Raw genomic sequence first — 22,428 nt, forward strand, 5'->3', positions numbered from 1 at the left:
AAATTTCACATGAGTTTTGTTCATTGACGTGAGTCCAATAAAATTTGACCAAAATTTCACAAGGGTTTCGTTCATTAGTGTGTATCAAATCAAATTTGTTTAAAATTTCATTTGAATTTTGTTCGTTGGCGCGTTTTTAAGCAAATTTGACTAAAATTTCATCTGAATTTTGTTCGTTAGCGCGTTTCCAATCAAATTTGACAAAAATTTAACATGAGTTTTGTTCATTGGCCTGATTTCAACAAAATTTGACTAAAATTTCACATGAGTTTCGTTTATTGGCGTGTATCTAATCAAATTTGACTAAAATTTCACATGAGTTTTGTTCATTGGCTCATTTCCAATCAAATTAGACAAAAATTCCCCATGAGTTTTGTTCATTGACAAATTTCGAATCAAATTTGACTAAAATTTCATAAGAATTTTTTTCGTTGGCGCGTTTCCAATCAAATTTGACTAAAATTTCACATGAGTTTTGTTCATTGACGCGATTTCAATAAAATTTGACTAAAATTTCACAAGGGTTTCGTTCAATGGTTTGTATCAAATCAAATGTGACTAAAATTTCATCTGAAATTTCATCGTTGGCATGTTCCCAATTAAATTTGACTAAAATTTAATCGTGTTTTAGTTCATTGGTGTGTTTCCAATCAAATTTAAATAAAATTTCACCAAGATTTTTTTCGTCAGCACGTTTATAATCAAATTTGACTGAAATTTGACATGACTTTGGTTCATTAACACATTTCGAATCAAATTTGACTAAAATTTCATGCATGTTTTTTCGTTGGTGCATTTTCAATCAAATTTGACTAAAATTTCACATGAGTATTGTTCATTGATGCGATGCCAATAAAATTTGACTAAAATTTCACCTGGGTTTCATTCATTGGCGTGTATCAAATCAAATTTGACTTAAATTTTATCTGAATTTTGTTCGTTGGTGTGTTTCTAGTTAAATTTGATTAAAATTTTGCATGAGTTTGGTTCATTGAGACATTTCGAATCAAATTTGACTAAAATTTCTTGTAGGTTTTTTCTCTTAGTGCATTTCCAATCATATTTGACTAAAATTTCACATGAGATTTGCTCATTTACGCGATTCCAATAAAATTTGACAAAAATTTCTCTAGGGTTTTGTTCATTGGCATGTATCAAATCAAAATTGACTAAAATTTCATAGGAATTTTGTTTGTTGGAGCATTTTTAATCAAATTTGACTAAAATTTCACATGAGTTTTGTTCATTGACATATTTCGAATCAAATTTGACTAAAATTTCACATGAGTTTTGTTCATTGGCGCATTTCCAATCAAATTTGACCAAAATTCCCCATGAGTTTTGTTCATTGACACATTTTGAATCAAATTTGAGTAAAATTTCGTGCGAATTTTTTCGTTGGCGCGTTTCTAATCAAATTTGACTGAAATTTCACATGAGTTTTGTTCATTGACACGATTCCAATAAAATTTGACTAATATTTCTCAAGGGTTTCATTCATTGGCGGGTATCAAATCAAATATGACTAAGATTTCATCTGAAATTTGTTCGTTGGCGCGTTCCCAATTAAATTTGACTAAAATTTAATCGGAATTTAGTTCATTAGTATGTTTCTAATCAAATTTGAATAAAATTTCATCAACATTTTGTTCGTCAGCGCGTTTATAATCAAATTTTGCTAAAATTTGACCTGACTTTGGTTCATTGACACATTTCGAATCAAATTTGATTGAAATTTCGTGCGTGTTTTTTCGTTGGTTCGTTTCCAATCAAATTTGACTAAAATTTCACATAAGTATTGTTCATTGACACGATACCAATAAAATTTGACTAAATTTCACCTCGGTTTCATTCATTGGCGTGTATCAAATCAAATTTGACTTAAATTTTATCTCAATTTTGTTCATTGGTGTGTTTTTAGTCAAATTTGACTAAAATTTTACATGAGTTTGGTTCATTGACCCATTTCAAATCAAATTTAACCAAAATTTCTTGCGGGTTTTTTTGTTGTCGTATTTTCAATCGTATTTGACTAAAATTTCACATGAGTTCTGTTAATTGATGCGATTTCAATAAAATTTGGCTAAAATTTCACAAGAGTTTCATTCATTGGCGTGTATCAAATCAAATATGATTAAAATTTCGTCTTAAATTTGTTTGTTGGCACGTTTCCAATCAAATTTGATTGAAATTTAACGTGAGTTTGGTTCATTGGCTCAATTCCAATAAAATTTGACTAAAATTTCACATGAATTTTGTTCATTGGCATGTATCTAATCAAATTTGACTAAAATTTAACAAGAGTTTTGTTCATTAGTGCATTTTCAATCAAATTTGACAAAAATTCCGCATGAGTTTTGTTCATTGACACATTTCGAACCAAATTTGACTAAAATTTCACATAAATTTTGTTCATTGACGCTATCCCAATAAAATTTGAATAAAATCTCATAAGGATTTCGTTCATTGGCATGTATCAAATCAACTATGGCTAAAATTTCATCTGAAATTTGTTCGTTGGCGCGTTCCCAATTAAAATTGACTAAATTTTAATCAGGATTTAGTTCATTGGCGTGTTTCTAATCAAATTTGAATAAAATTTCACCAAAATTTTGTTCGATTGCGCGTTTATAATCAAATTTGACTAAAATTTGACATGACTTTGGTTCATTGACACCTTTCGAATCAAATTTGACTAAAATTTCAAGCGTATTTTTTCGTTGGTGCATTTCCAATCAAATTTGACTAAAATTTCACATGAATATTGTTCATTGACGTGATACCAATAAAATTTGACTAAAATTTCACATGAATTTCACTCATTAGCATGTCAAATCAAATTTGACTTAAATTTTATCTCAATTTTGTTCATTGGTGCATTTTTAGTCAAATTTGACTAAAATTTTATATTAGTTTGGTTCATTGATACATTTCGAATCAAATTTGACTACAATTTCTTGTGGGTTTTTTTGTTACTGCGTTTCCAATCATATTTGAATAAAATTTCACATGAGTTTTGTTCATTGACACGATTCCAATAAAATTTGACTAAAATTTCACAAGGCTTTCGTTCCTTGGCGTGTATCAAATCAAATTTGACTAAAATTTCATCTGAATTTTGTTCCTTAGCATGTTTACAATCAAATTTGACTAAAATTTAACATAACTTTTGTTCATTAGCCCAATTCCAATAAAATTTGAATAAAAGTTCACATGAGTTTCGTTCATTGGCCTGTATTTAATCAAAATTGACTAAAATTTCATGTGAGTTTTGTTCATTAGCGCATTTCCAATCAAATTTGACTAAAATTTCACATGAGTTTTGTTCATTGACGCGATTCCAATAAAATTTCAAAAGGGTTTCATTCATTGGCGTGTATCAAATCAAATTTGACTAAAATTTCATTTGAATTTTGTTCATTGACGCGTTTCCAATCAAATTTGATTAAAATTTAACATGAGTTTTTGTTCATTGGCCCAATTCCAATAAAATTTGACTAAAATTTCACAAGAGTTTCGTTCATTGGTGTGTATCTAATCAAATTTGACTAAAATTTTACATGAATTTTGTTTATTAGCGTATTTTCAATCAAATTTGACTAAAATTTCACCTTAAGTTTAGTTCATTATCGTGTATCAAATTAAATTGGACTAAAATTTTGCATGAGTTTTGTTCATTGGCGTGTTTACAATCAAATTTGACTAAAATTTCATGCGAGTTTTTTTTGTTGGCGCGTTCCCAATCAAATTTGACTAAAACTTCTCATGAGTGTTGTTCATTTACGCGAATCCAATAAAATTAACTAAAATTTCACCAGGGCTTCTTTCAATAGCGTGTATCAAATTAAATTTGACTAAAATTTCATCTGAATTTTCTTAGTTCGCACGTTTTCAATCAAATTAGACAAAAATTTCACATGTGTTTGGTTCATTGACACATTTCGAATCAAATTTGGCTAAAATTTCATGCGGGGTTTTTTCATTGGTGTGTTTCCAATCAAATTTGACTAAAATTTCACATGAGTTTTGTTCATTGACGCAATTCCAGTAAAATTTGACTAAAATTTCTCTAGGGTTTTGCTCATTGGCATGTATCAAATCAAATTTGAATAAAACTTCACATGAGTTTTGTTCATTGGCACGTTTCCAATCAAATTTGACTAAAATTTCACCTGAATTTCGTTCATTAGCATGTATCAAGTCAAATTTGACTAAAATTTCACCTCAATTTCGCTCATTGGCGTGTATCAAATCGAATTTGACTAAAATTTCATACAAGTTGTGTTCGTTGGCGCGTTTCCAATCAAATTTGACTAAAATTTTACATGGATTTGGTTCATTGATCCATTTCCAATCAAATTTGACTAAAATTTCACCTGAGTTTTGGTTTGTTGGCATATTTCGAACCATATTCGACTAAAATTTTAAGAGGGTTTTTTCGTTAGCGCATTACTTACAAGATTTAACTAAAATTTCACCAAGGTTTCGCTCATTGGCACGTATCAAATCAAATTTGACTAAAATTTCATCTAAATTTTATTCATGGCACGTTTCCAATCAAATTTGACTAAAATTTCACATAGATTTGGTTCATTAGCGCGCTTCCAATCAAATTTGACTAAAATTTTTATGGGATTTAGTTCATTGGCACTTTTCCAATCAGATTTGACTAAAATTTCACATGAATTCTGTTCATTGGCTTGATTCCAATAAAATTTGACTAAAATTTCACACGAGTTTTTTCTTTAGCGTGTATCAAATAAAATTTAACTAAAATTTCACATGAGTTTTGTTTATTGGCTTGTTTCCAATCAAATTTCACTAAAATTTCATCTGGGTTTTGTTCATTGACATGTATCAAATCAAAATTTGACTAAAATTTCACATGAGTTTTGTTCATTGACGTGATTCCAATAATAATTGACTAAAATTTCTCCATGGCCTCGTTCAATGGCATTATCAAATCGAATTTGACTAAAATTTTATCTGAATTTTGTTCATTGGCGCATTTCCAATCAAATTTGGCGAAAATTTCGTGCGATTTTTCCGTTGGCGCGTTTCAAATAAAGTTGATTAAAATTTCGCATAAGTTTAGTTCATTGGCTCGATTCCAATAAAATTTGACTAAAATGTCACATGAGTTTTGTTCATTGGCATGTATCTAATCAAATTTGACTAAAATTTCACATGAATTTTGTTCATTGGCGCATTTCCAATTAAATTTGATTAAAATTTCACCTTAGTTTAGTTCATTGTCGTGTATCAAATCAAAATTGACTAAAATTTCACATGAGTTTTGTTGATTGATGCGTTTACAATCAAATTTGACTAAAATTTCACCTGAGTTTCGTTCATTGGTGTGTATCAAATCAAATTTGACTAAAATTTTGCTTGAGTTTTATTTGTTGCTGCGTTTCCAATGAAATTTGACTAAAATTTCACATGGATTTGGTTCATAGGCGAGTTTCCATTCAAATTTGACTAACACATCACATGAGTTTGGTTCATTAGCACATTTTGAATCAAATTTGACTAAAATTTCAAGCGAATTTTTTTGTTGGCACGTTTTGTCACACCCCAAATATATACAGATAACCATATTAATTCCTATGTCGAAATGATATTGGTAACTCGATCTAGACATAAAATTTAGATATACTTTTTTTTTTAATAAAATGAAACGAGCATTTGCACAATTATGTCCCTAATTGTTAACTTCAAATCACCTGTGATGATCATATATTATATCAAAATCAACGATCATATAACCATAATCCAACACGTATGTTCTAAGGTTATAAACACATCTATAGGCCATTTCAAAAGTTATACAAGACAGGACCCCCAAAATACGACACAATAGAGTGTAAGCTCAAAACAATAGCCCACAAAATAACCTTACAGGTCGTCATCCATGTACATTGATCTTTGGAATCCCGTAAGAGCTCCATAGCTAGTCGTGCCCTCTACATAGTTCCATGCTCACCTACAATGCAAGAACTACATAAGACAATGCTTAGTAAGCAAGAATCATGCATGTCATGAGTATGAGTAACAAGGATATGTGACACCATGTCATTTACTTTAAAGATCATGCTAAAGATGCATCATATTCCAATATTCATCAAAGTCAACTCGAAATTATTTCATTTGAAATCTTTCATTTCATTGGGTCCTTGACCCACCAACTATGTACCGGATAGAGCTCTGCATAATAACAATATCTATATTCAAGTGGCCAATATGAAATCGACACCGACGAGTGGACCACCCTCTCGTGATCACTAGAGGCCCATCCCCTAACTACCCCTATGATCACCCAAGAAGTCTCCCACCCGACAACGCCAATAATCATAACAAGGGCATAGTCGAGTGGTCCGCCCTCCCGTGATCACCAAAAGCCCATCCCCTGTCTACCTTTGCAATCACCCAGGAAGTATCACCCGCGATGCCAAACATATCACATAAGCATGCCTCACATGCCTCGGTGCCCTAGTAGTAGTCAATAAAACATTTATAAAGAAAACTTACTTTTAAATCATGTTTCGCATGCAAAGTTTTCAACCATGATCATATGTTGTGCATGCCAATGAAAATGCTCGTGAATGACATGCTTAATGGAAGTCGATGTCAATGTATTTTGCAACTGCATACTCAATGATCATAATCATCATATAGGGTACAACGAGCTTTCTTATCAAAGTATGAAAATATCCTAACATCACTATACCACAAATGCTAGGTTCTTGCATCGTAGTTGCAAATGGATTTTTACTTACCTTTTTGCCCTTGTGTGTGCACAAGCTCCTATAGAGATTATATCACTTTCCTTTTTCACTCAACGTCGGAAAATCACCTGTATTACCATTTAATATTAAAGACAATCCTCCATTTAATTGCCTTAACACACACAAAATCCCAAAATACTTCCATTCACGTCAAAATAATTTAAACGAATTCATTATTCAAGTTACTAACGGCATTACAATCTCGTCCCATAAGTCTCATTTTTCCTCGAGTCCAATTACCAACATCAACGTCATCCAATTGTTGTTAACAACCTAATACTCCTTAGAATCTATTTTCTAGGCCCAAGAGATAATTAATTAATTTACATGTAAAGGTTGAAATCATATTGAACACATAAATGGACAGAACCTGTTTTTCAGGTTTCATCACCGTCCAACTACTTTTCCAATCCGTTTTCACCCCCTTATCCATATCCAATGACTCCCAAATTTTTACCACGTTTCTATAACATGTATGTGAAGACAATAATGCTCTAAAGTCGTGAAAATCAAGTGTTCTCAGCATCAAAATAGTCCATTTCCACGACATCAAAATCAGGCAGTTTTCATTGTGACAGCTTTCGGTTTCCATTTTATTAGCATGTCATTAAACAGATTCCAGGCTATTAGAAGACCATTTATATCCTTATAAATCCCATATAACAACATTAATTTACATAGATACAAGTTATATCTTCAGTATTATCCAAAATCAAAGTTTAAACCATCCAAATTCATCAATCAACACATCTCTATTCCTGTTGGTTTCTTTCAGGTTCTTGTACTCAATTACCCCTCTCTTTTGCCATCATAAAATCATAATCAAAACTTATTCTTAGCCTCAAGTAATTTTATAGTTTAAACATATTATAAAACAAGCAAAAGAACTAAAGAAAAACTTCAAAACCGTGAGCTAAACTCACCTATCCAGAAATTCAATTTCAGCTCCTTGTTTCTGCTTCTCTCTTTTCCTTTTTGCTTTCTCTTTCAATCGGTGGTCAATTGGGGATAATTTGTAAGACTAAACATGTTGCTAGGAGGTGTATATAAAGTCTTCAAGATGCTGGAGACGTGACTCTTCCTTAAGGATTAAGAAAATGTGGGGTGCAGCCAAGTGTTTATCACGAGGTGGTCTTTTCCTACTATATTTGACTTTTCTCTTGGACTATTTAACTTATATTGATTTAAAAAATATATATATTGATCTATATTAAATAAAAAGAGGTAGGAGACGTGCTATATATCTTAAGGATGAAGGGATTGAATGTTAAAATGACAACTATCCCAAGCATGAGGTGCCAAGCACGACGTGTCTTCATTGCAGCCATACTTGATTTTCAACTATTATATTTGGATCCATTTATGATTATAAGATATATATTCATCCTATAATAAGTGCTTAAGGTGTAGGACACGAGATTGATGCCTTAAGGTTGGGTGTTAAAATGATAAATATTAAAAGCATGAGGTGTCACTAGTAAAAATCTGATTTTATATCTATCTTTGCAGGTATAAATCAAGTATCCTGGGCTTATGTTAATGTGTTTACAATCCATTTCACTTGCCCTAAGATTTCAAAATATTTTATAGAGCTAATTCCTCAATCGTTCATTTAATTACTTACCCGATTGATACTCGATTCTCGATTAATTTCCACAATTCGCACCTCCATATTTATAACGTCATATGAGACATATATTATCGCGTCATGATCATGTCCCTTTATGTCTCATGTCCCAAATATGTCAATTACCTATCTAGCGTTTAACATGACCTCGAACAACCGAATAGAAAGCTTGAACTTTTGTCGATACTAATTCCCGACCTTTCCGATTTCCATAACTTACCAAGCTAATCTTCAACATCTAGTTAACGCAATTTTCTATCATAGCTCAATGTGAAATTCACTACTTAGGTCAAGGAGTCAAAGATCATCACTATATAAAGATTTTAAAGCCTTGATGATCAAACACACGTTTTTAAGAGAAAGTAATTAGGAAGTTGATGCAAATGATAATGTAATTAGCATGGAATGCATGAATCATATTGGCCAAATGTAGAACGTGAAGTTCGGGGTATTACATCCTCCCCTCCTTATAAAAATTTTGTCATCGAAATTTGCTTATCAAAAAGTTCAGGATATTTAACCCGCATTTCATTTTCTCTTTCCCAAGTAGCCTCTTCGGTTAGATGATTCTGCCACAGCACCTTAACTAACGGAATTTTCTTGTTTCTTAGTTGCTTTATCTCTCGTTGAAGGATCTTTACCGACTTTTCTTCGTAAGTCAAATCTGGTTTTATCTCCATCGATTTTTTCCTCAATACATGAGAAGGATTTCCAATATATTTTCTTAGCATGGATATAAGAAACACATTGTGTACTTGAGACATTGATGAAGGAAGGTCAAGTTTGTAGGCAACATTCCCAATTCTCTCAATAATAGTAAATGGATCAATATTTCTTGGGCTTAGTTTTCCCTTCTTTCCAAACCGCATCACTCCTTTCATTGGTGCTATCTTCAAAAATACTTGATCTCCCACAATAAATTCTAACATTCTTGTTCTTTGATCTGCATAACTTTTTTGTCAATTTTGAGCGGTTTGCATCCATTGATGTATTTGTGTCACAACCTCAGCCATTTCACGTACCATATCTGGAAGAGAGATACAAACTTCGAATCCCTGTCTGAGACAATAGATAGTGGTACTCCATGAATTCTGACTATTTCTTGTACATAAAGTTGAGCATATCGATCCATGGAATAAGTGGAACAAACTGGAATGAAATGGGCAGATTTTGTTAACCTATCCACAATAACCCAAATACTATCATATCCTTTAGTCGTTTTTGGTAATTTCACCACAAAGTCCATTGTGATTCTTTCCCATTTTCATTCTGGGATAGGTAATGGTTGTAATGTTCCTGCTGGTCTTTGATGTTCTGCTTTTATCTATTAACAGGTTAAACATTGTCCCACATATTTGGCTATCTCACCCTTCATATTCGGCCACCAATAATGCAATTTCAAATCTCTATACATTTTAGTAGCTCCTGGATGAACAGAATATGGTGTCATGTGAGCTTCAGATAAAATGTCCCCTCGAATATTTTCTGCATCAGGTACATATAATCGTCCTCTAAATTGCAAGATACCATATGCTAATATATGAAAATCTGAAGCTTCTCCATCTTGTATATCATTCTTTATCTTGGAACAACAATCATCTTCCTGTTGTCCTTGTTGAATTTTATTCAATAAAGTTGGCTGAAATGTCAGCACTACAAGTTTAGCCTCTACAAATCCTTGCGACACAACTTCAATACCCATTTTCTGTAAATCTATCAATTCTGATTTTTGAGTTACAATCATACTCGCAACACTGGATGTCGACTTCCTACTCAATGCATCAGCTACAACATTAGCTTTACCGGGATGATAGTTTATAACATAATCATAATCCTTTACCAACTCTAGCCACCTTCTTTGTCTCATATTCAATTCCTTTTATGTAAATAGATATTTCAAACTTTTGTGATCAGTGTAAATCTCACACCGCTCTCCATACAAATAATGCCTCCATATCTTAAGTGCAAACACAACTGCGGCAAGTTTTAAGTCATGTGTAAGGTAATTCTTTTCGTACTCTTTTAGTTGTCTAGAGGCATATGCAATAACTTTACCATTTTGCATCAATACACATCCCAAACCATTCTTTGAAGCATCACTATAAACTACAAAATTTCCAGTACCAGATGGGATTGAAAGGATAGGGGCTAAAGTTAGTCTTTTCTTCAATTCCTGAAAATTTTGCTCACAAGCATCTGTCCATTCAAACTTAGTACTCTTTCTGGTTAATTTCGTTAAAGAAGAAGCTATTTTGGAAAATCCTTCCACAAATCTAGGATAATATCCAGCTAAACCCATAAAACTTCTGACCTCTGAAGGATTTGTAGGTCGTGGCCAATTATTAATAGCCTCAACTTTACTTGGATCCACTGATATACCCTCACCTGATACTACATGTCCCAAAAATACAACTCTGTCTAACCAAAATTCACATTTCTTAAACTTAGCATATAACTGTTTGTCCTTTAAGACCTGCAGAACTATTCTCAAGTGTTTCGCATGTTCTTCCTTAGTGCAGGAATAAATAAGGATATCATCAATAAATACAATTACAAACTTATCGAGAAAGTCTCCAAATACCCTATTCATCATATCCATAAAAGCTACTGGGGCATTTGTTAACCCAAATGGCATTACCAAAAACTCATAATAACCATATCTTGAACTAAATGCTGTCTTAGAAATGTCGTCTCCCTTTATTTTAAGTTGATGGTATCCAGATTGCAAATCAATCTTCGAAAATACAGATGCACCCTAAAGTTGATCAAACAAATCATCAATTCTCGATAATAGGTACTTATTTTTAATTGTCACCTTATTCAACTCTCGATAATCGATACACAGCCTCATAGTACCGTCCTTTTTACGAACAAACAATACTAGTGCACCCCATGGTGAAAAGCTAGGTTTAATAAAACCTTTATCTAACAACTCTTGTAATTGTAACTTCAACTCTTTCAGTTCAGTTGGGGCCATTCTATATGGAGCCTTGGAAATTGGAGATTTTCCTGGAATTAAATCAATTATAAACTCTATCTCACGATCTGGTGGTACCCCAGGTAAATCATCAGGAAATACCTCTGGAAATTCTTGTGCCACTGGCACATCACTAAGAATTGGATTGTGTTGTGCTTCAATAGCATTAACACTAACCAAATACCCTGCACACCTACTATCTAGTAACCTTTGTGCTTTCAATACCGATATGGTTGGAACTCTAAAACCTTTTTCGATCCCAATGAATGTAAATGGCTCATTCCCTAAAGGTTGAAAGGTTACTAACTTCCTCATACAATCTATAGTAGCTTGATATTTTGACATCCAATCCATACCCAAAATTATATCATAATCTTTCATTTCTAACACAATTAAATCTGCATAGAGCTCTCGATTTTCTATGAGGATCACACGTGCTCTTACAATTAGATTGGTTTATTGTACATCTCCAGATGGAATAGTTACACTATAACTAACCTCTTGTATATCAGGTGTCCTACCCAACCTCCTCACATACTCAGTAGACACAAATGAATGTGTGGCTCCAGAATCAAATAGTACAAGTGCTATGATGCCAAAAATAGAGAATTTACCTATTACCATGGATGGATTTGTCTCAGCATCTGATTTGGTAATAGTAAACACCCTAGCTGGCACTTTCTTTTGCTCCATAGGGTTTGGATTACCTGGGCATTCTTACATCTCTATATAGTTCTGGTCTTAGCCCCTCAAGAAATCTTTCTACCTTTAGTACCTCAGTATTAACCATGTGGGTAGCAAGATAGTTGTTCAAACTTACGAATATACTCTCCCACTATCATCCCTCCTTGTCTTAACCGTATAAATTCATTCATCTTCATGGCTCGAATAGGGGCTGTAAAATATTTATTACGAAATAACTCTTTAAATCTTTCCCAAGTCATGGCATTTACATCTTCAATGTTACTCATCGTATCCCACTAATGTCCAGCACTACCTCGTAGCATAAAGGATGCACAATCTACCTTTCCTACTTCTAAAACTCTCGTATACCTGATCATATTCTCTAAAGTTCTCAACCAATCCTCTACTGCAGGTGGATCTAATGCACCCTCAAATATTGGAGGGTTTAGTTTTCTAAATCTTTCTCCAACTGTCTCATTATGTTCAGCCCTTTGTTATGGTTGTAAGAATTCCGCCCTTTATTGTTCTCCCCTTTCTCTTTGTAGTATTAATTGCTGAATTTGTTGAGATTGTCGCTCAACTAATTCCGTAAGTCTATCAATAACAACGTCTCGACTATCATCTTGAACGGACGTCTCTTGCCCTGGAGTTCTATCTCTACTACTACTACCATCCCTGGTTCTAACCATGGTTGCAAATAAAGGTTGGCCAATATCATTCATGAAATATACAAAAATAATGCAACAAATAAAACCTACTAGCATAGCTGTGCTCTTTCGTACTCTGAGATCATGTACATGGACAACTTTTATTTAAATATCATTTTCCAAATTGAATGTTTCCTATGTCAAAAATGGGTTTCAAATGAGACTAAAAATCTGAAGTATACTTTAGTCATCCAATATTCATGTCTTAGTGCCACTAAGGTGTCTAGAATTATTTGGGGTTCTACAATTTTCTCTAGGATTTCGTTTATTGACGTGTATCAAATCAACTTTGACTAAAATTTCCTCTGAATTTTGTTCGTTAGCACGTTTCTAATCAAATTCGACTAAAATTTCACATGAGTTTTGGTTCATTTACACATTTCGAATCAAATTTCACTAAAATTTGATGCGGATTTTTTCGTTGGCGCGTTTCCAATCAAATTTGACTTAAATTTTACCAGGGTTTCTTTCAATAGCGTATATCAAATCAAATTTGTCTAAAATTTCAACTGAATTTTGTTCGTTAGCACGTTTCCAATCAAATTAGACTAAAATTTCACATGAGTTTAGTTCATTAACACATTTCGAATCAAATTTGGCTAAAATTTCATGTGGATTTTTTTTCATTGGTGCGTTTTCAATCAAATTTGATTAAAATTTCACATGGGTTTTCTTCATTGGTTCGATTTCAATAAAATTTGACTAAAATTTCACATGAATTTTGTTCATTGGCGCATTTCCAATCAAATTTGACCAAAATTTCACCAGGGTTTCATTTTTGGCGTGTATCAAATCAAATTTGACTAAAATTTCACATATGTTTTGTTCATTGGCGCGTTTCCAATCAAATTTGACCAAAATTTCACCAAGGTTTCATTTTTGGCGTGTATCAAATCAAATTTAACTAAAATTTCACATGAATTTTGTTCATTGGCGCCTTTAGAATCAAATTTGACTAAAATTTCACGCGGGTTTGGTTTATTGATACATTTCGAATCAAATTTGATTAAAATTTCATGTTCATTTTTTCGTTAACGCATTTCCAATCAATTTTAACTAAAATTTAACATGAGTTTTGTTCGATGATGCGATTCCAATTAACTTTAACTAAAATTTCACCAGAATTTCGTTCATTGGCGTGTATCAAATCAAATTTGACTAAAATTTCATCTGAATTTTGTTCGTTGGCATGTTTCCCATGAAATTTGACTAAAATTTCACATGAGTTTGGTTCATTGGCTCGTTTCCAATTAAATTTTGGCTAAAAATTCACCTGGGTTTTGTTGTTGGCGCTTTTCCAATCAAATTTGGCAAAAATTTCACATGAGTTTTGTTCATTGACGCGATTCTAATAAACTTCGACTAAAATTTCACTAGAGTTTCGTTAATTGGCATGTATCAAACTAAATTTGACTAAAATTTCAACTGAATTTTGTTATTTGGCACGTTTGCAATCAAATTTGACTAAAATTTCACTGAGTTTAGTTCATTGGCGCGTTTCGAATCGAATTTGACTAAAATTTCTCTGAGTTAGGTTCATGGACAAGTTTCTAAATCAAACTTGACTAAAATTTCATCTAAATTTTGTTCATTGCCTTGTTTCCAATCAAATTTAACTAGACTTTTATATGAGTTTAGTTCATTGACAAATTTCAAATTAAATTTGACTAAAATTTTGTGCAGATTTTTTTGTTTGCACGTTTCCTATCAAATTTGACTAAAATTTAGCATTAGTTTCGTTCATTGTCGTGATTCCAATAAAATTTGACTAAAATTTCACCATGGTTTAGTTCATTGGCATGTATCAAATCAAATTTGACTAAAATTTCCTCTGAAATTTGTTCGTTGGCGAGTTTCTAATCAAATTTGACAAAAATTTCACATGAATTTTGTTCTTGACACATTTCGAATCAAATTTCACTAAAATTTCAAGCGGGTATTTTCGTTGGTGCGTTTCCAATCAAATTTCACTAAAATTTCCCATGAGTTTTGTTCATTGGCCCGATTCCAATAAAATTTGACTAAAATTTCCCACGAGTTTCGTTCATTTACATGTTTAAATTCAAATTTGACTAAAATTTCATCTGAATTTTGTTCGTTAACTCGTTTCTAATCAAATTTGAAAAAAATTCCCATGAGTTTTGTTCATTGATACATTTTTAATCGAATTTGACTAAAATTTCATGCGAATTTTTTCTTTGGCGCGTTTCTAATCAAATTTGACACAAATTTCACATAAATTTCTTTCATTGGCGCGTTTTAAATCAAATTTGACTAAAATTTCACACGACTTTTGTTTGTTGGCACGTTTCCAGTCATATTTGACTAAAATTTCACCTGAATTTAGTTTATTGGCGTGTATCAAATCAAATTTGACTAAAATTTTACGTTAGTTTTTTCGTTGGCGTGTTTCTAATCAAATTTGACTTAAATTTCACAAGAGTTTTGTTCATTGATGTGATTCCAACAAAATTTGACTAAAATTTCTCTAGGGTTTTGTTTATTAGCGTGCATCAAATCAATTTTGACTAAAATTTCATTTGAATTTTGTTCGTTAGCACGTTTCTAATCCAATTTGACTAAAATTTGATGCACCTTTCCAATTAAATCTAAATAAAATTTCAGATGAGTTTTGTTCATTAACACATTTCGAATAAAATTTGGCTAAAATGTCATGTGGGTTTTTTCGTTGGCGTGTTTCCACTCAAATTTGACTGAAATTTCACATGATTTCGGTTCATTGACACATTTCGAACCAAATTTGACTAAAATCTCATGTGTATTTTTTCGTTGACGCGTTTCCAATTTGACCAATCAAATTTGATTATAATTTCACATGAGTTTTGTTCATTGACGCGATTCCAATCAAATTTGACTAAAATTTCATCTGAATTTTGTTCTTTGCCATGTTTTTAATCAAATTTAACTAAAATTTCATATGAGTTTAGTTCAGTAACAAATGTCAAATTAAAATTGACTATAATTTTATGCTGATTTTTTTGTTGGCACGTTTCCTATCAAATTTGACTAAAACTTCGCATTAGTTTTGTTTATTGACGCGATTCCAATAAAATTTGGCTAAAATTTCACCATGGTTTCGTTCATTGGCGTGTATCAAATCAAATTACTAAAATTTCATCTGAATTTTGTTCGTCAGCACGTTTGTAATCAAATTTGACAAAAATTCTCCATGACTTTTTTTCATTGACACATTTCTAATCAAATTTGACTAAAATTTCATGTAGATTTTTTGGTCGGTGCATTTTTCTAATCAAATTTGACTAAAATTTCATATGAGTTTTGTTTATTGGCCCAATTCCAATATAATTTGACAAAAATTTCACATAAGTTTCTTTCATTGGCATGTTGTAAATCAAATTTGACTAAAACTTTATATGAGTTTTGTTTGTTGGCGTGTTTCCAATCATATTTGACTAAAATATCACTTGGGTTTAGTTTATTGGCATGTATCAAATCAATTTTAACTAAATTTTATGCTAGTTTTTTCATTGACATGTTTCTAATCAAATTTGACTAAAATTTCATGAGAGAGTTGTTCATTGATGTGATTCCAGCAAAATTTGACTAAAATTTCTCCAGGGTTTTATTTATTGGCTTGTTTCAAATCGGCTTTGACTAAAATTTCATTTGAATTTTGTTCGTTGGCGTGTTTCTAAGCAAATTTCACTAAAATTTCACATGAATTTGGTTCATTGACATATTTTGAATCAAATTTGACTAAAATTTGATGTGAGTTTTTTCATTGGCACATTTCCAATCAAATTTGACTAAAATTTCTAATGAGTTTTGTTCATTTACGCGATTCCAATAAAATTTGACTAAAATTTCACAGGGTTTCTTTCATTGGCGTGTATCAAATCAAATTTGACTAAAATTTCATCTGAATTTTGTTCATTGGTGCATATCCAATCAAATTTGACTAAAATTTCACTTGAGTTTGGTTCATTTACCCATTTTGAATCAATTTTGACTAAAATTTCATTGTGTTTTTCCATTGGGGCGTTTCCAATCAAACTTGACTAAAATTTCACATTAGTTTTGTTCATTAACGTGATTTCAATAAACTTTGATTGAAATTTCACCAGGGCTTTGTTTATTGGCGTGTATCAAATCAAATTTGACTAAAATTTTCCTCGAATTTTGTTCATTGGCGCGTTTCACTCAAATTTGACTAAAATTTCATGCGTGTTTTTTCTTTGGCACGTTTCCAATCAAATTTGACTATAATTTCACATGAGTTTTGTTCATTGACACCATTCCAGTAAACTTTGACTTAAATTTCAACAGGATTTCGTTCATTGACTTGTATCAAATCAAATTTGACTAAAATTTCATCTAAATTTTGTTCGTTGGTGTGTTTCAAACAAATTTGACTAAAATTTCAAATGAGTTTGGTTCATTGACTTGTTTCCAATCAAATTTTGATAAAATTTCACACGAATTTTTTCGTTGGCACTTTTCCAATCAAATTTGACTAAAATTTCACATGAGTTTTGTTCATTGACGCGATTCCAATAAAATCTGACTAAAATTTTGCTAGGGTTTGGATCATTGGCATCTATCAAATCAAATTTGAGTAAAATTTCATCTGAGTTTTGTTATTTGGTGCGTTTCCAATCAAATTTGTCTAAAATTTAACTAAGTTGGTTCATTGGCACATTTCCAATCAAATTTGACTAAAATTACTTTGAGTTAGGTCCATTGAATCGTTTCCAAATCAAATTTGACCAAAATTTCATGTGAGTTTTGTTCATTGCTACGTTTCCAATAGAATTTAACTAAACTTTCACATGAATTTGGTTCATTGACATATTTCTAATGAAATTTGACTAAAATTCTAGGCGGGTTTTTAGTTGGTGCGTTTCCTATCAAATTTGACTATAATTTCACCATGGTTTCGTTCATTGGCGTGTATCAAATCAGATTTGACTAAAATTTCATCTAAATTTTATTCGTTGGCGCGTTTCCAATCAAATTTGACTAGAATTTCACATGAATTTGGTTCATTGACACATTTTGAATCAAATTTGACTAAAATTTCATGCACGTTTTTTGTTGGCGAGTTTCCAATCAAATTTGACTAAAATTTCACATGAGTTTTGTTCGTTGGTCCGACTCCAATCAAATTTAACTAAAATTTCACATAACTTTCGTTCATTGGCGTGTATGAAATCAAATTTGAATAAAATTTCACATAAATTTTGTTCATTGGCTCGTTTTCAATCAAATTTGACTAAAATTTCACCTGGATTTCGTTCATTGAAGTGTATCAAATCAAATTTGACTAAAATTTAACATGCGTTTTGTTCATTGGTGCGTTTACAATCAAATTTGACTAAAATTTCACCTGGATTTCATTCACTGGCGTGTATCAAATCAAATTTGACTAAAATTTCACAAGTCTTTGGTTGATTGTCGTGTTTCAGATCAATTTGACTAAAATTTCAGCGGGATTTAGTTCATCAGCGTGTTTCTAATCAAATTTGATTAAAGTTTCACCAAGATTTTGTTTGTTAGTGCATTTCAAATCAAATTTGACTAAAATTTTACCCGAACATAATCAAATTGGACTAAAATTTCACTTGAGATTTGTTCGTTGGCGCGTTTTCAATAAAATTGGAATAAATCTGTGTTTAGTTCGTTGGCACGTTTCCAATTAAATTTGACAAAAAATTCAAATGAGTTTGGTTTATTAGCACATTTTCATTCAAATTTGAACAAAAATTCACATGGTTTTCATTCATTTGCATTTATTAAATCAAATTTGACAAAATTTCATCTGAATTTTGTTCGTTGGCGCATTGCCACTCAAATTTGACGAAAATTTCTCATGAGTCAGGTTCATTGGCACATTTATTGTCAAACTTAACTAAAATTTCATCAGGATTTAGTTCATTGGCGCGTTTCCAATCAAATTTTACTAAAATTTCGCCTAAATTTAGTTCGTTGTGGGTTTCTAATCAAATTTTACAAAACTTTCACCAAGATTTTTTTAATTAGTGCATTTCCAATCAAATTTGGTTAGAATTTCATCTGGATTTTGTTCGTTGGCGTGTTTTCAATCAAATTTGTTTAAAATTTCACCTAAGTTTGGTTTATTGGCACGTTTTCAGTCAAATTTAACTAAAATTTCACATGACTTTGGTTCATGGGCACATTTCGAATCAAATTTGACTAAAATTTTATATGAGTTTTTTTGTTTGCTTGTTTCCAATCAGATTTTGCTAAAATTTCCTATGAGTTTTGTTTATCAACGTGATTCCAATAAAATTTGACTAAAATTTTACCAGCGTTTCATTCATTGGCTTGTATCAAATCAAGTTTGACTAAAATTTAATCTGAATTTTGTTCGTTGGCGCGTTTCCACTCAAATTTGACTAAAATTTTACATAATTTCGATTCATAGAAACATTTTGAATCAAATTTGACTAAAATTTCATGCGAATTTTTTTGTTGGCACGTTTTCAATCAAATTTGACTAAAATTTCACATGAGTTTTGTTCATTGATGTGATTCCTACAAAATTTGACTAAAATTTCATGAAGGTTTCGTTCATTCGCGTGTATCAAATCAAAATTGGCTAAAATTTTGTTTGAATCTTGTTCGATGGCACGTTTCTTATGAACTTTAACTAAAATTTCACATGAGTTTGGTTCATTGACACATTTCGAATCAAATTTGACTAAAATTTCATGCGGCTTTTTTCGTCAATGCCTTTCCAATCAAATTTGACTAAAATTTCATATGAGTTTTGTTTATTTGCTTCATTCAAATAAATTTGACTAAGATTTCACATAAGTTTCGTTCACTGGCATGTATGAAATCAAATTTGACTAAAATTTCACTTAGGTTTAGCTCATTGGTGCGTTTTCGATCAAATTCGACTAAAATTTCACCCTATTTCGTTCATTAGCATGTATCAAAGCAAATTTGACTAAAATTTCACATGAGTTTTGTTCGTTGGCGCGTTTACATTCAAATTTGACTAGAATTTCACCTGGGTTTCGTTCATTAGCGTGCATCAAATCAAATTTGACTAAAATTTCGCATGTGTTTCGTTGATTGGCGCGTTTCAAATCAAATTTGACTAAAATTTTATCGAAATTTCATTCATTAGCGCGTTTCTAATCAAATTTGATTAAAATTTCGCCAAGGTTTTGTTTAGTAGTGCGTTTCAAATCAAATTTGACTACAATTTCATCTGAATTTTGTTAATTGGCGCATTTTCAATGAAATTTGACTAAAATTTTACCCGAGTTTGGTTCATTGGCACGTTTCTAATCAAATTGGACTAGAATTTCACCTGGGATTTGCTCTTGGCACGTTTTCAATAAAATTGGACAAAATTTTAGTAGGGGTTTTGTTCCTTGTCGCATTTCCAATCGAATTTGACAAAAATTTCATTTGAGTCTGGCTCATTAGCACATTTCAATTCAAATTTGACTAAAATTTCATCCGTGTTTCATTCATTCAAGTGTGTTAAATAAAATTTGAACAAAATTTCATCTTAATTTTGTTCATTGGCACGTTGCCAATCAAATTTAATGAAAATTTCACATAAGTCAAGTCCATTGGCGCGCCTACAGTCAAATTTGACTATAATTTCATCGAGATTTAGTTCATTGGGATGTTGCCAATTAAATTTGACTAAAATTTCACCGAGATTTAGTTCGTTGGCATGTTTCTAATCGAATTTGACAAAATTTTCACCAGAATTTTGTTCGTTAGTGCGTTTCCAATCAAATTTGGCTAGAATTTCATCTGGATTTTGATCATTGGCGCGTCATCAATCAAATTTGACTAAAAATTCACCTAAATTTGGTTCATTGGCGCATTTCTAATCAAATTTGACTAAAATTTCACATGAGTTTGATTCATTGGCACATTTCGAATCAAATTTGACTTAAATTTCAAGCGGTTTTTTTTTTTCATTTACATGTTTCCAATCAAATTTGACTAAAATTTCATATGAATTTTGTTCATGGACGTGATTCCAATAAAATTTTACTAAAATTTCACTAGGCTTTCTTTCATTGGCTTCTATCGAATCAAATTTGTCTGAAATTTCATCCGAATTTTGTTCGTTGGCCCATTTCCAATCGAATTTGACAAAAAGTTCATATAAGATTGGTTCATTGACACATTTTGAATCAAATTTGACAAATATTTTATATGGATTTTTTCGTTTACGTGTTTCCAATCAAATTCGACTAAAATTTCACATGCATTTCGTTCATTGATGTGTATCAAAACAAATTTGACTAAAAGTTCACACGAGTTTTGTTCCTTGGTGCATTTGTATTCAAATTTGACTAAAATTTCACCTGAGTTTCATTCATTGGCGTGCATCAAGTCAATTTTGCCTAAAATTTCTCATGTGTTTGGTTGATTGGCGCGTTTTAAATTAAATTTGACTAAAATTTCACCGAAATTTCGTTCATTGGCGTGTTTCTAATCAAATTTGGTTAAAATTTCACCAAGATTTTGTTTGTTAGTGCATTTCAAATCTAATTTGACAAAAATTTCATCTGAATTTTGTTCATTGGTGCGTTTTCAATGAAATTTGACTAAAATTTTACCCGAGTTTGGTTCATTAGCTCGTTTTTAATAAAATTAGACTAAAATTTCACCTGAGATTTGCTCGTTGGCGCATTTTCAATAAAATTGGACTAAAATTTCATCAGGATTTTGTTCCTTGACCCATTTCCAATTAAATTTGACCAAAATTTCATTTGAGTCTGGTTCATTTCTGCATTTCAATTCAAATTTGACTAAAATTTCATTTGGGTTTCATTCATTCGAGTGTGTTAAATAAAATTTCACTAAAATTTTCATCTGAATTTTGTTCGTTAGCACGTTGCCAATCAAATTTGACGAAACTTCACCTGAGCTAGGTCCATTAACACATCTACAGTCAAATTTGACTACAATTTTATTGGGATTTAGTTCATTGGGGGTGTTTCCAATCAAATTTGACTAAAATTTCACTGAGATTTGGTTTGTTGGCATGTTTCTAATCGAATTTAACAAACATTTTCACTAGGATTTTGTTCGTTATTGCGTTTCCAATCAAATTTGGCTAGAATTTCATCTGAATTTTGTTCATTAGCACGTCTTCAATCAAATTTGACTAAAATTTTACTTGAATTTGGTTTATTGATGCATTTTCAATCAAATTTGACTGAAATTTCACATGAGTTTGGTTCATTGGCACTTTTCGAATCAAATTTGACTTAAATTTCAAGCGGATATTTTTCATTAACATGTTTCCAATCAAATTTGACTAAAATTTCACATGATTTTTGTTCATTGACGCAATTCCAATAAAATTTAACTAAAATTTCACCAGAGTCTAGTTCATTGGCGCGTATCAAATCAAATTTGACTAAAATTTCATCTGAATTTTGTTCATTGGCACGTTTCCAATCAAATTTGACTAAATTTTCACTGAGTTTGGTTCATTGGAACTTTCCAATCAAATTTGACCAAAATTTCACATGAGTTTTGTTCATTAAAGCATTTCGAATCAAATTTTCCAAAAATTTCAATCGGGTTTTAACGTCGAAGCGTTCCTAAACAAATTTGACTAAAATTTTATCCGGGTTTCGTTCATTGGCGTATATC

General features: G+C 31.5%; 2 protein-coding genes and 1 long non-coding RNA gene across 3 annotated transcripts; all 3 read right to left on the minus strand.

The window, feature by feature from the left end:
- Window positions 1-5,711: 5,711 nt before the first annotated feature.
- Window positions 5,712-7,897, minus strand: LOC111389447. The gene is made up of 3 exons (XR_002701733.1): window positions 7,712-7,897; window positions 6,780-6,856; window positions 5,712-5,986 (listed from the first exon to the last, which is right to left on the minus strand). It is a non-coding gene; the product is annotated as an uncharacterized LOC111389447 (long non-coding RNA).
- Window positions 7,898-8,545: 648 nt separating this feature from the next.
- On the minus strand, window positions 8,546-9,344 carry LOC111389441. Its single transcript, XM_023014360.1, has 2 exons — window positions 8,937-9,344; window positions 8,546-8,653 (listed from the first exon to the last, which is right to left on the minus strand). The coding sequence occupies exons 1-2, from the start codon at window positions 9,342-9,344 to the stop codon at window positions 8,546-8,548; spliced, it is 516 nt and encodes a 171-aa protein (XP_022870128.1).
- Window positions 9,345-9,412: 68 nt separating this feature from the next.
- Window positions 9,413-10,282, minus strand: LOC111389442. The gene is made up of 2 exons (XM_023014361.1): window positions 9,784-10,282; window positions 9,413-9,564 (listed from the first exon to the last, which is right to left on the minus strand). The coding sequence occupies exons 1-2, from the start codon at window positions 10,280-10,282 to the stop codon at window positions 9,413-9,415; spliced, it is 651 nt and encodes a 216-aa protein (XP_022870129.1).
- Between the last annotated feature and the right edge of the window lie 12,146 nt (window positions 10,283-22,428).

This window comes from Olea europaea, unplaced genomic scaffold, assembly GCF_002742605.1.
Source record: "Olea europaea var. sylvestris unplaced genomic scaffold, O_europaea_v1 scaffold59, whole genome shotgun sequence".
Taxonomy (NCBI): Eukaryota; Viridiplantae; Streptophyta; class Magnoliopsida; order Lamiales; family Oleaceae; genus Olea; species Olea europaea.

What these genes read in the sequence shown, in the direction of transcription:
- LOC111389441 (XM_023014360.1), bottom strand. Translation starts at nt 9,344, where the DNA reads ATGTTAGAATTTATTGTGGGAGATCAAGTATTTTTGAAGATAGCACCA. An exon ending in AAAGAGAAAATGAAATGCGG is followed by an intron (nt 8,654 to 8,936) that starts GTTAAATATCCT and finishes TGCGTTAACTAG; the next exon opens with ATGTTGAAGATTAGCTTGGT.
- LOC111389442 (XM_023014361.1), bottom strand. Translation starts at nt 10,282, where the DNA reads ATGAGACAAAGAAGGTGGCTAGAGTTGGTAAAGGATTATGATTATGTT. An exon ending in TTGGTGGCCGAATATGAAGG is followed by an intron (nt 9,565 to 9,783) that starts GTGAGATAGCCA and finishes ATTTCATTCCAG; the next exon opens with TTTGTTCCACTTATTCCATG.